Source organism: Dreissena polymorpha, chromosome 9, assembly GCF_020536995.1.
Source record: "Dreissena polymorpha isolate Duluth1 chromosome 9, UMN_Dpol_1.0, whole genome shotgun sequence".
NCBI classification, from domain to species: domain Eukaryota; kingdom Metazoa; phylum Mollusca; class Bivalvia; order Myida; family Dreissenidae; genus Dreissena; species Dreissena polymorpha.
The window spans coordinates 8,608,616-8,624,164 of NC_068363.1; the positions used below are offsets into that span (position 1 = coordinate 8,608,616).

General features: G+C 35.5%; 1 protein-coding gene across 5 annotated transcripts in view; it reads left to right on the plus strand.

Moving 5' to 3' along the window:
• The window catches only part of LOC127846558 (uncharacterized), a 63,859-nt gene that overhangs the window by 17,580 nt on the left and 30,730 nt on the right, over positions 1-15,549 (plus strand). For all 5 annotated transcript variants that reach the window (XM_052377932.1, XM_052377933.1, XM_052377934.1 and 2 more), the window contains exons 2-6: positions 4,522-4,728; positions 9,090-9,305; positions 9,533-9,638; positions 9,978-10,105; positions 10,470-10,579. In XM_052377932.1, coding sequence (XP_052233892.1) covers positions 4,551-4,728; positions 9,090-9,305; positions 9,533-9,638; positions 9,978-10,105; positions 10,470-10,579 — 738 coding nt within the window. In that variant the 5' untranslated portion in view covers positions 4,522-4,550. The remainder of the gene's footprint in view (positions 1-4,521; positions 4,729-9,089; positions 9,306-9,532; positions 9,639-9,977; positions 10,106-10,469; positions 10,580-15,549) is intronic.

The following is a 15,549-nucleotide window of genomic DNA, read 5'->3' on the forward strand; positions in this document are numbered from 1 at the left end:
CATTTACATGTGTCAGCTCATATTCCACTGTCATTTACATGTGTCAGCTCATATTCCACTGTCATTTACATGTGTCAGCTCATATTCCACTGTCATTTACATGTGTCAGTTCATATTCCATACTCATCCATATGTGCCAGTTCACATGCAACCGTCATTCACATGTGCCAGCTTATATCCCACTGTCATGCACATGTGTTAGCTCATTTCCCACTGTCATGCTCATGTGTTGGCTCATATCCACTTTCAATCAAATATGTCAGCTCATATCCCACTGTCAATCATTAACACATGTCAGTTCATATTTCACTGTCATTCACATGTGTCAGCTCATGTCCACAGTCATTTACATTTGTCAGTTCATATTTCACTGTCATTCACGTATGTTAGCTCATATCCACGGTTATTCACATTTTTAACCCACACCCCACTGTCATTCCAGTGCTTTTTCTTGATTTTGGAAAAGGGCCTGGCCTTCCTTTTTTGGTAAAAATAACTACCTACAAAATGACTAACAGTTCCCAGAGTAAGCTTGAAATTTGGGGAAAATTGACACATTTAAAAGAAATTCTATTTGGGAACGGACCTTTCTCTTAAACAAAGGGGTCTTTATAAGGCCCTTGCTAAAAAAGGAAAAAAGCCCTTCATTCACATGTGTCATCTCATATTCATTGTCATTCACATTTGTCAACTCATATCCCAATGTCATTCATATGTGTAATCTTATATCCAAAGTCATTCACATGTGTCAGCTCATAACCCTCTGTCATTCACATGTGTCAACTCATATCCGGCTGTCATTTACTTGCGTCAGCTCATATCCCACTGTCATTCACATATGTCGACTCATATCTAGCTGTCAATTACTTGTGTCAGCTCATATCCACAGTCATTAACATGACTGTGTCAGCTCATAACCCATTGCCATTCACATGTGTCAGCTCTTATCCAGCTGTCATTTACATATGTCAGCTCATAACCCACTGTCATTCACATGCGTCAGCTGATATACCACTGACAATCACATGTGTCAGCTCATATTCCACTGTCATTCACATGTGTCAGCTTATTATCCACTGTCAATCACATGTGTCAGCTCATATCCCACTGTCATTCAAATGTGTCAGCTTATATTCCATTGTCATTCACATGTGTCAGCTCATATCCCACTGTCATTCACATGTGTCAGCTCATATTCCACTGTCATTCATATGTTTCAGCTCATATCCCTCTGTCATTCACATGTGTCAGCTCATATTCCACTGTCATTTACATGTGTCAGCTCATTTCCCACTGGTATTCACATGTTTAAGCCCATATCCCACTGTCATTCACATGTTTAAGCTCATATCCCACTGTCATTCACATGTGTCAGCTTATATCTCACTGCCATTCATTTGTGTCAGCTCATATGCACTTCCATTCATATGTGTAAGCTCATATCCGACTGTCATTCACATGTGTTTGCTCATATCAACTGTTATTCGCATGTGTCAACTCATATCCACTGTCATTCACATGTGTCTGCTCATAACCACTGTCATTCACATGTGTCAGCTTAAAATCCCACTGTCATTCACATGTGTCAGCTGATATCCCACTGCCATTCACATGTGTAAGCTTATATCCACTGTCATTCACATTTGTCAGCTCATATCCACTGTCATTCACATGTGTTAACTCATATCCGACTGTCATTCACATGTGTCAGGTCATATCCACTGTCATTCACATGTGTTAACTCATATCCCACTGTCATTCACATGTGTCAGCTGATATTCCACTGACATTCACATGTGTCAGCTCATATCCACTGTCGTTCACTTTTGTAAGCTCATATCCCATTGTCATTCACATGTGTATGCTCTTATCCACGGTCATATACATGTGTCAGCTCATATCCCACTGTCATGCACATGTGTTTGCTCATATCAACTGTCATTCACATGTGTCAGCTCATATCCACTGTCATTTACATGTGTCTGCTCATAACCACTGTCATTCACACTTGTTAGCTCATATCTCACTGTCTTTCACATGTGTTAGCTCATATCCAATGTTAATTACACCTGCACACTCATATCTCACTGTCATTAACATGTGTCTGCTCATATCCCTCTGTCATTAACATGTGTTAGCTCATATCTATTGTCATTCACATGGGTCAGCTCATATCCACTGTCATTCACATGGGTCAGCTCATATCAACTTTCATTCATATGTGTTAACTCATATCCACTGACATTGACATGTGTCAGCTCATATCCCATTGTCATTCACATGTGTAGCTCATATTCACTGTCAATCATATGTGTTAACTCATATCCTATTGTCATTCACATGTGTAGGTCATATTCACTTTCATTCATATGTGTTAACTCATATCCACTGCCATTCACATGTGTCAGCTCATATCCCATTGTCATTCACATGTGTAGCTAATATCCACTTTCATTCATATGTGTTAACTCATATCCACTGTTATTCACATGTGTCAGCTCATATCCCATTGTCATTCACATGTGTAGCTCATATATACTGTCATTTATATGTGTCAGCTCATATCCCATTGTCATTCACATGTGTAGCTCATATTCACTGTCATTTACATGTGCCCACTCATATCCGACTGTCATTCAAATGTGTCTGATCATATTCCACTGTCATTCACATGTGTCATTTTATATCCCTTTGTCATTTACAAGTGTCATTTCATATCCCTTTGTCATTTACAAGTATCAGCTCATATCCCTTTGTCATTCACATCTGTCAGCTCATATCCCACTGCCATTCACATGTGTCAGCTCATATCCACTGTCATTCACATGTGTCAGCTCATATCCACGGTCATATACATGTGTCAGCTCATATCCCACTGTCTTTCACACGTGTCCGCTCATATCCCCAGTCATTTACATGTGTCAGCTCATATCCACTGTCATTCACATGTGTCAGCTCATATCCACCGTCATTCACATGTGTTAACTCATATCCGACTGTCATCCATATGTTTCAGTTCATATCAACTGTAAGTCACATGTGCCAGCTCATATCCACTGTCATTCACATGTGTTAACTCATATGCGACTGTCATCCATATGTTTCAGCTCATATCAACTGTAAGTCACATGTTTCAGCTCATATCAACTGTAAGTCACATGTGCCAGCTCATATCCACTGTCATTCACATGTTTCAGCTCATATCATCTGCGACTCTCATGTGTCAGCTTATATCCAACTGTCATTCACATGTGTTAACTCATATCCACTGTCATTCACATGTGTTAACTCATATCAGACTGTCATCCATATGTTTCAGTTCATATCCCACTGTAAGTCACATGTGTCAGCTCATATCCGCCGTCATTTACATGTGTCAGCTCATATCCCACTGTCATTCACATGTGTCAGCTCATATAAACAGTCATTCACATGTGACAGCTCATAGTCTCTGTTATTCACACATGTCAGCTCATATCCACTGGCATTCACATGTGTCAGCTCAAATCCCACTGTCAGTTACATGTATCACCTCATATCCCACAGACATATATATGTTTCAGTTCATATCCCACTGTAATTCACATGTGTCAGCTCATATCCACTGTAATTCACATGTACTAATTATATCAGCTGTCATTCTCATATTTTAGCTCATAACAACTGCTATATACATGTGTCAGCTCATATATCATTGCTTTTCATATTATCAGCTCATATCCACTGTCATTCACATGAGTCAGCTTCTATATTTGTATTTACTGACATTCACATGCTTCATCTCATATCCAATGTCATGCACCTGTTTCAGCTCATATCCACTTTTATGCACAAGTTTCAGCTTGTTTCCACTGTCATTCATGTGTGTAAGCTCTTATCCCACTGTCATTTGCATGAGCCAGTTCATATTCCACTGTGATTTACATGAACTAGCTCATATCCACTGTCGTACACGTGGTTCAGCTCATATCCCTCTGTCATTCACATGTTTTAGCTCATATCCAACTTTCATTCAAATTTGTGAGCTCATATCCCTTTGTCTTTCACATGTGTTAACTCATATCAGACTGTCATCCATATGTTTCAGTTCATATCCCACTGTTAGTCACATGTGTCAGCTCATAGACACTGTCATTCACATTTATCAGCTAATATCCCACTGTCATTCACATTCATAAACTCATATGCCACTGTCATTCACATGTGTCAGCTCATCTCCGACTGTTACACTATAATTAATTTATGGACCATGCCACCTTATTCAGTTAAAACGAAAGATAGTTGTCAATTGTATTGCGTATATCTTTATATTTATTGCATTTCATCCCATGTATAAATAATTGTCTCTTCCGTAAATGTATGTCCTTACACATACTATCGATTATTGTTTTATTGCTTACTGTACCATGCACTTGTAGGGAGACCTTCATCCTATAAAAAAATACGTATTATAATTTATTATTATCATTTATTTTTAACAGTTCGAGGGTTTCAATAATACAAATACCCACTTTATTTTAGACCGGCGTCCCTAGTAAGCACGTACAGTAATGGCTTTGAGCCCAGGCCCTGTTGGGTTCCTTCCTACACAGATTCATCCATGGGACTACTTGATGCGCAGACTGTGCGAGGAATTGAATGACGAAGAGAAAGAATATTTGATGCAGTTTTATATTCGTGATGGAGAGGTACCCGGCAGTTTCGAAACACTCGTAGCGGAAAGAATAGGTTGGTTGCTTCCTTTATAATTTGGTCTTATATAAAACATAACTATAAAGAAAGACTTCAATAGTCTTCTAAGAAACTTTTCTGACTCCGCAAGGTCCCTACTCCTATAAATATGAGGTCGATTTACATCGACCTCATATCGTTTAACGTTATTTTGCAATAGCATCGTTCCGACATGAATTCATGTCGGAAGCTTTAACGCCATCAAATTCATATAACAGCACAGAATAATCATGCAATAAATTATTAAACATAAAATATAAACATTATTTTACTAATTGCATTAGAAAAATGTTTATACAAACTTACAAGTAATGATAGTCCAGACCTTAAAACACTACCACTGTTCAAATTCCATATTGTTGCCATATAGCACTGTGTAAATTGAAAGTTGCATAATGTTACCTCATTGGTCGGTTATAAATACATTGTTTCTCTATATATAGTATTCGATTTAGACGAAAATAATAATTTACGTGGAATGTCATATTAGTTTTCCATTAAAACTTTGATCTTGCTGTGTGTGTTTATGGACGTTATTAATTATGTTATACTTATTTTTGTATTTCATTAAGAATTAGAACGTGTAGCCCTTTTTGTTAACTGTTTTTAGCAAACGATTCGCGGCTTAATAAGACACGGAAAATAGTTAAAGCGACACTTTCATTTAAAGGTTTAATGTGAACAATATTAAATGAAACCTTTTTTGGTATTTATATATTTTATTGACATGTTAAATTCGATACTTGAAAAGGTGTTTAGTCTTTAAAAAGATGTCGCTGATATTGTTAATTTCAATAACTGTTAATATGCTTAATGTTGTGTAAGAAATTGAATAGTTTCACTGAGTTTTATTCCCGCCTAAAATCCGATATCGTAAAACGCGCAACGGTTAAGAATAAGGTCTCAATAAGTTTAAGTATTCAGATCTGAATATCAGCAGCTGTGCCAGCTGGGAGCCCCGTTTTGGCTTTAACAACCGCAAGCGAAACAACATACTTTTTTAAGTCTTGCACTTAGACTCCATGATCACAAGTATAGGTCCCTGCTGTGGCGTATGACACCATAGTGTTATTTAGTATTGGTCGGCACAGTATCTGATCATAACGAGACAATTGGTTTGTGCTGAACACAGGGGCAATAAAACCACAGATCTATCAATAAACAAGATTATTGAGATATCTTTTATTGAACACCGCGATAAAAATGCTCAAACCACGGACTCTAGATTACACGGATAAGAAACATGGCAACATTCTCAGAATCATCACTGCTATATGTGTAATCACCTAACAATTCGTCTAAAAATAATTTATATATTTGAGTTGAAGACGATGTACTGTTGTATAAGTCTGAATAAACTATCTGTCTGCCTGTCTAAATCAAAGCCGTCATCGTCCCAGTGAAAAAAAAATCTGATTTTGAATAGTTGAACATGATGCCCTAATGTCAAAATACGAAATGACCCGCGTAACACCGACCGTGATTTTCAAGAATCTTTAATAAATTGATAATTTAAGGTAAATAACATTTCATATAATTATACATAATTCCCTCGTTGATAATTAACAGCAAACGATGAATGTTTTTGACACCCATTTTATTTCAAGTATGCATGCAAAGCCGAATAAAATCGAGAGGGTCCGCTATATACGCTGTTTCATCATAAATTTAACACCCTTTCTGTGTTATAAACAAGACCTGAAATAGTTAATTTATTAAGATTTATTTATAATAAGCTTTATTGATATGTTTCGTGAACAAAATACTACAATATATCATAAAAAATATAATAATCATGGCAAAGGAAATTCAATGGCCGGTTTCTAAACAAAAGCATAATCGCCGAGACCGTAGCATCAGTTCAGTGCGTTAGGAACGCGCGCTACTTTCTTCCGCCTTCATTCCTTAATTACTTTCGTTTTTAAACAATTTTTTTTCTATCGTATACAGAATTCTATTCTCCTAAGCAAGATGTAATTTTTAAAACTGAACTCCAAATATAAACGCTACAAATTGGTATTAAGTACGAACATGTCAACCGTAAATCTAGATTCTAAAACTCCAAAACGGTATGATATTTGAAAAAGTTAAAGTTATAACTCGCCGGGCTGTCGAAATCAGAAGAAAAACTTAATATATATTTATATATCTGTTAACTACGTAGCGTAAGCTTTCTAATGATATATAATTTGTCAAAATCGGCCGAGAAATAAAACTATAATTCAACAAAAGACGTGAGTGGGTACATCAAAATGTATAACCTCGGCGCTTCGCTGTACGCTAATTGTACAAAATCGATAGCCACAATACGGTAAAACGCGCGGTGGTAAAACATAAAATGTTTATTTCTTGTGTTTATCTCGCTATAAATCCATTAATAACAACGTGAATATACTAAAACGTATATTTTTGAAAGAGGAATTAATAAGCAACAAGATAACGTATAAACCAATAAAATCGGATGAATAGTTTTTGCATAAGATTGAATTTACTACAGTAAGGGTCAAATACTCGATTCATCTCCTAACAATATACACTCCGTGATACAACTGGTAGTTTTAACACACACATATAGGTTCCATTTAATTAAAGAGTACAGAAAGCTAAAAAGTGATGTGGTTTGTTGTACAACAACAATTGGTTATGTGTAACCTATTCAAAAAATAATTTCGTTCAAGATAATTCAATGTAATTCTATAAACGACAAACACACGAAGTGTGTTGTGTATGTTTATTTTTAAAAATGTACATAAGTGGTTTAAAAGCACAATTTTTACACATTTAAGAGGTAATCGCTCACATATATGTCTAATTAATGATAATTTTATGCATTAGCAAAGATTTAACGAGAAAAACTGAAGTTTTAGTTGAACTCAATTTGCTATAGGAAAACGACGGTAGCCGTTTAGACGTAAGCGGGGTAGCTTACGTCTAATTATTTGGACTACAAGGTCCCGAGCTTTGATGTTTAGTATGTGACATCAGACTGGTTCAGTAAACATTTTGTTGTCAGCCAGAGTTAGATTTAAGGCAGTCAAACTTAAAAGAAATAACTAAAGTACCTCAACAAAGTTGTAATATTATATCGGATAAGTTGTGTTAAAGTGTAGAAGAGTGTCGGAAATGGCAAAACTTACAGTGATTTCTCGTCAAAGAACACGATCCCAACATATGCATTTTCAATTATTATTTTTTCTCTTGTTTGTTTTCAAAATTCGTCCGAGACAGATGCATCTCCGTGCCTCAGCGTGGCGACGATGCTTAATGGTGCGCCTGGGTTTTAACTGGTTACACCCAATGGGCCACATTGTTAATTAAAACACTTAAAAATAACTTAAAGCTTTTCTAAACTACTATCAAGAGGTGTAATATGTTACATAACAAGAGATGTGTTTGTCAGAAACACAATGCCCCCTACTGCGCCGCTTTGAATTTTTATTTATATATTTATTTATGTTTACCTTTGACCTTGAAAGATGACCTGGACCTTGCTCTTTCACCACTAAAAATGTGCTGCTCCATGAGATACACATGCATGCCAAATATCAAGTTGCTATCTTCAATATTGCAAAAAGTTGACATAGGTTAAATTTTTGGTTAAAGTTTTGGGACACACACACACACACACACATTGGAAAGAGGACAACGACAAACGATGACACACAGGCCAAAAAAATACCCCCGATCATTCGATCCGGGGGCATAATAAATATTGTGGTCCCCTGTAACGTTTGCTTACTATTTTGTTTTCCTTAATGACCCAATCCGCTCAATTAAGCAATACAAATGGGACATATTGCATTGAAAGTACGCACATAAATGCCTAATGTCAAGATCTAACTCGGAATTGCATATGGTGTACATTGTGGTAATGGCAAGGTAACTGATAGAAGATATTGAAGAATTAATTGAACATAATAATTTGAAAAATAAATTGTACACTTTTAATGAAACTTGACGATTACATTAATTATATCAAATGATCGCACATAGGTTGGGCGTGATAAAGGTCATGCTACTTGAAGACATATAGAAAAATGTTTTCGATAATGTAATAAGCTATTGTGATGCAAACAACAACAACTTATTTGTGTGCACTTGGAGAACATTGGATCAAAACAACAGTAGATTTCACTCAAAACCAAAGCATGTGCGTATTGTAGAATATTTTTTTAAATTAGAAAAATAGCAAAATATTTGAAAGCTAAAATAACTTAGTATGAAACAGTTAATTAGAAAACAAAACATGAGCTGTGAAAAAAAACAAGACGAGTAGAGCGCGATGTCTTCTACAACTCTTGATAGGTAAGTTAAGGAAACACTTGTTTACATTAAGTGGATTGTATTTTTTTTTGTAGGAAAAGATATTGACTCGGCGGAGCAGTTAAAGCGATATTTAAAGGGCCAATATGGGGGCCAGGGGTCTTTTAGTTGGTCGGAGAAAATTGAGGGGTACATCAGGGACCTACAAGAATATATCCATCACTATGAGATTAAACCTACAACAACGTTTATTGGCAGAGACGCGGACGTAAATAAAGTATGCAGGGACCTTGAAGATTATCGCAATTTAGGTAACACAAGTTTCAACGTAAATGTACGGAATGTAGACACGTAATCGCTTGTTGTAAGGGACCTGTTTTCAGTTTGTCATAGGAGAAGTTAAAAAAAGTTTCCATGAATTCAAAGTTAAATTTTATACATTTAATTAATTATTTATATTCATACAAGCTACACGTCGATGTTAATTATTGACGAAAAAGCTATTGTAAAAGCACGTGTGGTCAACAAAATGTTGTAGGGTTGATCGTGCATGGCTTTGGCGGGCAAGGGAAAAGCTGCCTAGCCAATCAGGTGTGCCACAAATTTCAAGAAAAGGGTTGGTTGGTTCTAAAAATCGACCTCAGGTATGCAAGACTCTGCCATTTAACAAAACTTAAATCTTATTTGCTATCATACAATGTGTTATTATTTATGATCATAAACAAGTCATTACATCTTTGTTTATTTGAAGGGTGTAAGTATGAAGTTTGATGTACATGAAATATTGCATTGCGGTAATTGTCAGTATATTCAGAATAAGTTGAATTGTAATATATAAGTAGATTGTGTCACCTTAATATCTTCTGTCATGCTATGTCATATTGGAAGTTACTGACCACGGTCGAGGACTTTTGTCTCTACATTTATATTTGTATACATTATACATTGTATATAGTCTTTATATGTAAATTGTTTAACAACAGGAATGTAACACACACTAGCGACGTCCTAAAGACGTTGTTGCTGAAACTGAAACAACCGTTCCCGACCTGTGAACATGTAGATCTTTTAATGAAAATACTTGTAAAAGGTTTACATGCTATAAAACACAGTGAGTTAATATATCAATATTCTATCTGTGTTTCTATTCAATTTTTATATCAACGTGCGCTTATTACTCAATCACCGATTGTTTGCTCTAAAAGTATCCGATTGTTTGCTCTTATTTAAAGTACGTTTTTCAACTTTTGGTGTCGGTGCATGATGTCTTGATTCACTATAGTGTTAAAATGTAATTGTCGATTTCAAAGTGTGCTAATGTAAATGAAATGCAATATTTGTTCCAAAAAGAATATAAACAGTATCCCTTTTTCTTAAACTTTGTTTTTTGTTTCCAAACTATTTGTACCCTGTGTTTGGACATAGCATATGTTAAAGTAGCTACATCCGTCATGCCATCATATTAATCTTTTCAGAAACATTGTTTTGTCTGGATGATTGTGACAAGATCTTTCAGAACCAATACGAACACGAATTGTTTCAGGATGCCTTTTACAGTCTATTTCATGCACAGGTTGACGCTCAGGTATGAAGAAGGTGTTTTTTTCGCTTGGCTTTGCAAATAAAAATTGTTATAAAATCATTTATTAAATTACAAACAATCTAGTTTTGATAGAGAAACAATACAGACGTGCTTGTTTCTTGTAATATGCATTACTTATTAAGAAGTGTATGATCAATATACGATTTCGTTTAAGATACCTTTAATAGAGAATGTCTTTACAAAAACACAACAAAGGCCTTGAAATAAATATTGAGATTTTGGTTTTATCCGAAAATAATGCATGATTGCAAATTGGTCAGTTACGTGATTCTCGGACCCCACTTTACAAGTCTCCACTTAGAAAACAGCTCAGATCTTAGAATTGTCATGTATCCTAAGAAAAATTGTCGGACCCAACTTTAGTTGACATAATCTCAGACAGTAATAGCCTTATCAGACATAAATGTTATTTCTGTACCGCGAATAAACAAACGTAAATTGGCCCATTGTCAACTTAAGAAACCAAGTAATTAACAAAAAAAAACCTTGCAACTGAAATATAATTTTCAGGAAATAAAAACGACAACACGTGTCCATATTTATTTAAAAAATATGTTGTGTTCATCAGTAGTAATGCAAATAGTGTATTCTAGTTACGCAGGATGAATCTAAAGAAAAATCGATAACATTTTATCTTAATACGAGACTTCTTTTATCGTGTATTTGATTTAATGGTTTTAAACATTTTTAGCTCATGGTGAGCTTTTGTGATCTCCTTTTGTCCGTCGTCCGTCGTGCGTTGTGCGGCGTCAACATGTTGCCTTGTGAACACTCTTTAGGCCACATTTATTGTCCGATCTTCATGAAACTTGGTCAGAACATTTGGTCTATTGATACATCGAATGAATTCGAAACTGGGTCATACTGGGTTAAAAACTAGGTCACTAGGTCAAAAAAAAAGAAAAACCTTGTGAACACTGTAGAAGTCACATTTGATGCCCAATCTTCATGTAAATGTGTCAAAATGTTTGTCTAATGATATGTTGGTTGAGTTCAAAAATGTTTCCGGTCCGTTGAAAAACATGGCCGCCAGGGGGGCGGGGCAGTATTTCTTATATGGCTATAGAGAAACCTTGTAAACACTCTAGAAGTCACAATTTTTGCTCAATCGTCATGAAACTTGGTCAAACATTGGTTTTATTGATATATCGGACGAGTTCGAAATTGGTCCAGATCGGTGAAAAAAACATGGCCGCCAGGGGGTGGGGCAGTTTTCTCTGGATGTAAATAGTGAAAACATGTGAACACTCTAGAGGTCACATTTTTGGTCCAATCTTCAAGAAATTTGGTCAGAACATGTGTTTTCTGGATATGACGGTTGAGTTCGAAAATGGTAAAAATACATGGCCCCCATAGGGGGGGGGGGGTCATTTTCCTTATATTTATATAGTAAAAAAAGCTTGTGAGCACTCTAGACGTCATATTTTTTGCCTAATCATCATATTTTTTTTTTCTAAACATCAATTTTATAGATATCTCGGACGAGTTCGAAAATGTTCATGATAGGTGGAAAAACATGGCCGCCAGGGGGTGGGGCAGTTTTCTCTATATGTATTTAGTGAAAACATGTGAACAGTCTAGAAGACACATTGTTTGCCCAATCTTCATGAAATTTGGTCAGAACATTTGTTTTACGGATACGACAGTTAAGTTCGAAAATGGTTTGGATCGGTAAAAAAACATGGCCCCCAGGGGGGGGGGAGTGGTCTTTTTCCTTATATTTATATAGTGAAAAAGCTTGTGAACACTCTAGAAGTCACATTTATTTGCCTAATCATCATGAAATTGTGTCCAAAGATTAGTTATGTGGATGTCTCGGACCAGTTTGAAAATGGTCGTGATCAGTGGAAAAACATGGCCGCCAGGGGGTGGGGCAGTTTTCTTTATATGTATATAGTGAAAAATGTGAACAGTGTAGAAGACACATTTTTGCCCAATCTTTATGAAATTTGGACATATCTAGGAAGAGCTCAAAAATGGTTCGGGTCTGTTAAAAAAACATGGCCGCCTAGGGGGCCATTTGTTGTTCATTCTTCATAAAACTTTGTTAGAACATTTGTTCTGTTGATATCTTGGGCTGCAAACAACAGGTCATTTCTTTTTATCTCAGGTGAGCGACTTTGGGCCTTTCAGGCCCTCTTGTTAATAGAAAGCATCAAATGGATTCGAATATAAACAGGCCTAGTGAGTTAACAATTATGATTTCAACATGTATTTAATGCTATCAAAAGGACGACGGGAGAACAGGCCTCGTGTTCACAAAACATTTTTGCAATCGAAAATCGATTTTAACTGACATTTTCATTTTTGCCTATCAACTACAATGGAAATCCATTTTCAATGACAAGCAAAATCGATTTTCGATTGCACAAACTGTTTTGTGAACACGGGGCCAGGATGGCCTTTTCATTTTGATATGTTTCCAGCAATGCTCTCTGCAAGTCGAGTAGTACAAAAGGAATTTTACATTTTGATCGACAAACACCCAATCAAATATAGCTCAATGCTTGCGAATTATAGAGCGCTTCTGTAGGCTTAATAAAATGGTAAATGGATTATGTGAATGAATACTAGGTTCTGTATATGAATTGCAATAAGTAATATTATTATCTTCAGTTCTAGTGTTCTTGGCGAAAATATATTCGAAACTTTCACGAAACAACTTGTCTTAACTATTATTATTTTAGTTTAAATCATCATTATTGGCCGACATTTGCCAGTTTTTGTAATTGTGCATTCCCCAAAATTCAAAACTTTCCGCATTTCTATTGGGCATTAAGTCATCCGGCTGTAGAATTACTTCAATAAATATGGGTCAAAAGTAATCGCTACGCGGAAAAAGCAAACAGCTTTAACCCATTTATGCCTAGCGTCAAGAAAAAAGGACTTTGCAAACAGCGTAGACCCAGATGAGACGCCGCATGATGCGGCGTCTCATCAGGGTCTGTTGCTTAAAATAATTTCTGTAAGAAATGTTAAAAATATAGAAATAAATATACTAGACATCCCTAATTTTGGAAATAAATTGATCCAATTTAGAAGGATTGGGGAGTCTGTAGCGCCGTTAAATGTCGCATCGCCGTAACATGTCGCAGGCTACGAGATTTGTCGCAACGTTGACGATAAATGTCGCAAGGATCGATTAATGTCGCAAATCCTACTAACGATATATGTCGCAACTTTAACGATAAATGTCGCAAAAATTTCAACTGCCGATATATGTCGCAACATTACCGATAAATGTCGCACACCTTAAGTTTGTAAGTAATGTTTAAATGAAAAGTTGAAGTAAAAATGACTAAAAATTTCAGGTTACATCTAGATTAACCACGAGGTTTATTCGGGCCGACTTCCACCAGAATGGTCAGTTTTAGTTAGTATTGTCCGAAATGGTCAGTTGTAGGCAGTATTGTCCATAATTGTCAGCTGCGGTGAAGATCGACCGAAGCGGTCATAATTATTCATTCAAAAACGTTAAGCTGTAGTCAATAATGACAAATCCTTGTTTTAAATTGGTCGGAAATCGGAAAAGCGAGGGTACCGTAAGTTACATGTTTTGACTCTGAGAGAATTAAAGTAACTAATGCATATCGTAATAGTGGTGGAAAAGCCGTGTTTGTACAAAAAACGAGCTGTTAAAAGATGGCTTTATTTCACAAATATGTCATAACTATCAGGATTGTATTGTTCTGTATATCAAAAGTTCTATTTATAGCTCTTTAAAAGATATCATATTATATATAGCCTATTTATCACCAGAAGGTTCACCAATTTATGAAAGAATGAATGAGATTAATGGTATCACTATTATTGACTCCAATATTTCTTCTTTAAGAGTACTTCATGCTGATGCATGTATATACCTAGCAGGAGATTTAGACCCACGCACAAAAAAGTTATTAGATTATATACCTGATGATAATGTGGATAACATTTAACACAGAGTTTGATTATAACACGGATCCTTTTGATCGCTACCGTAATAATAAAGATAAAGATAATAAATATAAAAATAAAATTACGTCGATTTTCAAAAAGCATTTGATAGTTTGATTATTCATAAACTATTTACAACTACGTGTAAAAATGGTGTTAGAGGGAAGCTTTTTCAAGTATTAAAATTAGGGATGCAAGAGGTTAACCGGTTAACCGGTTAACCTACCGAAACGACCAGTTAACCGGTTACAATTTCGGACAAAGGTTAACCTGGAAAAAAATATTTGATTATTTTTTTTCATGGAATAATTCGTACGATTTTACTGTTTTCGCGTGACATACTGCCAAATTGCGCTGGCGACTAGTTAGAACAACATGCCGCACGATCGACGGTAATAAATAACGTGTCAACAATCAAAGTAATAAAACAATTAATCAATACCTTTGTGATAAAAAAAATAGGCGGTACGTTTTGATTACTGACACTATTGTTTTTTTTGACTCGCTAAATTTAACTAGCGAACTGCGGTGAGTGGGAGCTATTAGCGAAGACGTAATTGACACGTTTATTGAACTCGCGATAAAAACAGTTGGGACATTAGACGGCTTATTTTGATGTTTTGTTTACCAATACCCAACACTGATTGCTCGCAAAAATACCGTGTTTATAAGTTTTTTTTTATCAAGAACTGCATCCGTAGTTGAAATCTTGAAAAGTTAACGTTCTTTTGTTTATCAAAAATTAATATAATTATGATAATATTACGTCTAATGATTCCACCATTACCGTCCGATGAAAGTGTTATGAAAGAAAGCAAACTATTAACTTATTAAAAAATTAAACATCAATTAAAAATAGATACAAAATAAAACCGTTGAATTTAGTATTTGTTTAATTGCTTAAAATTTTCTCGCTATGGTACGTTAACAAACATACGTAACTATCAGTATTTGAGATCATTATACTTAGTTACTTCGATATTAAATAAATGTACTGATTATATTAAACATTCAAC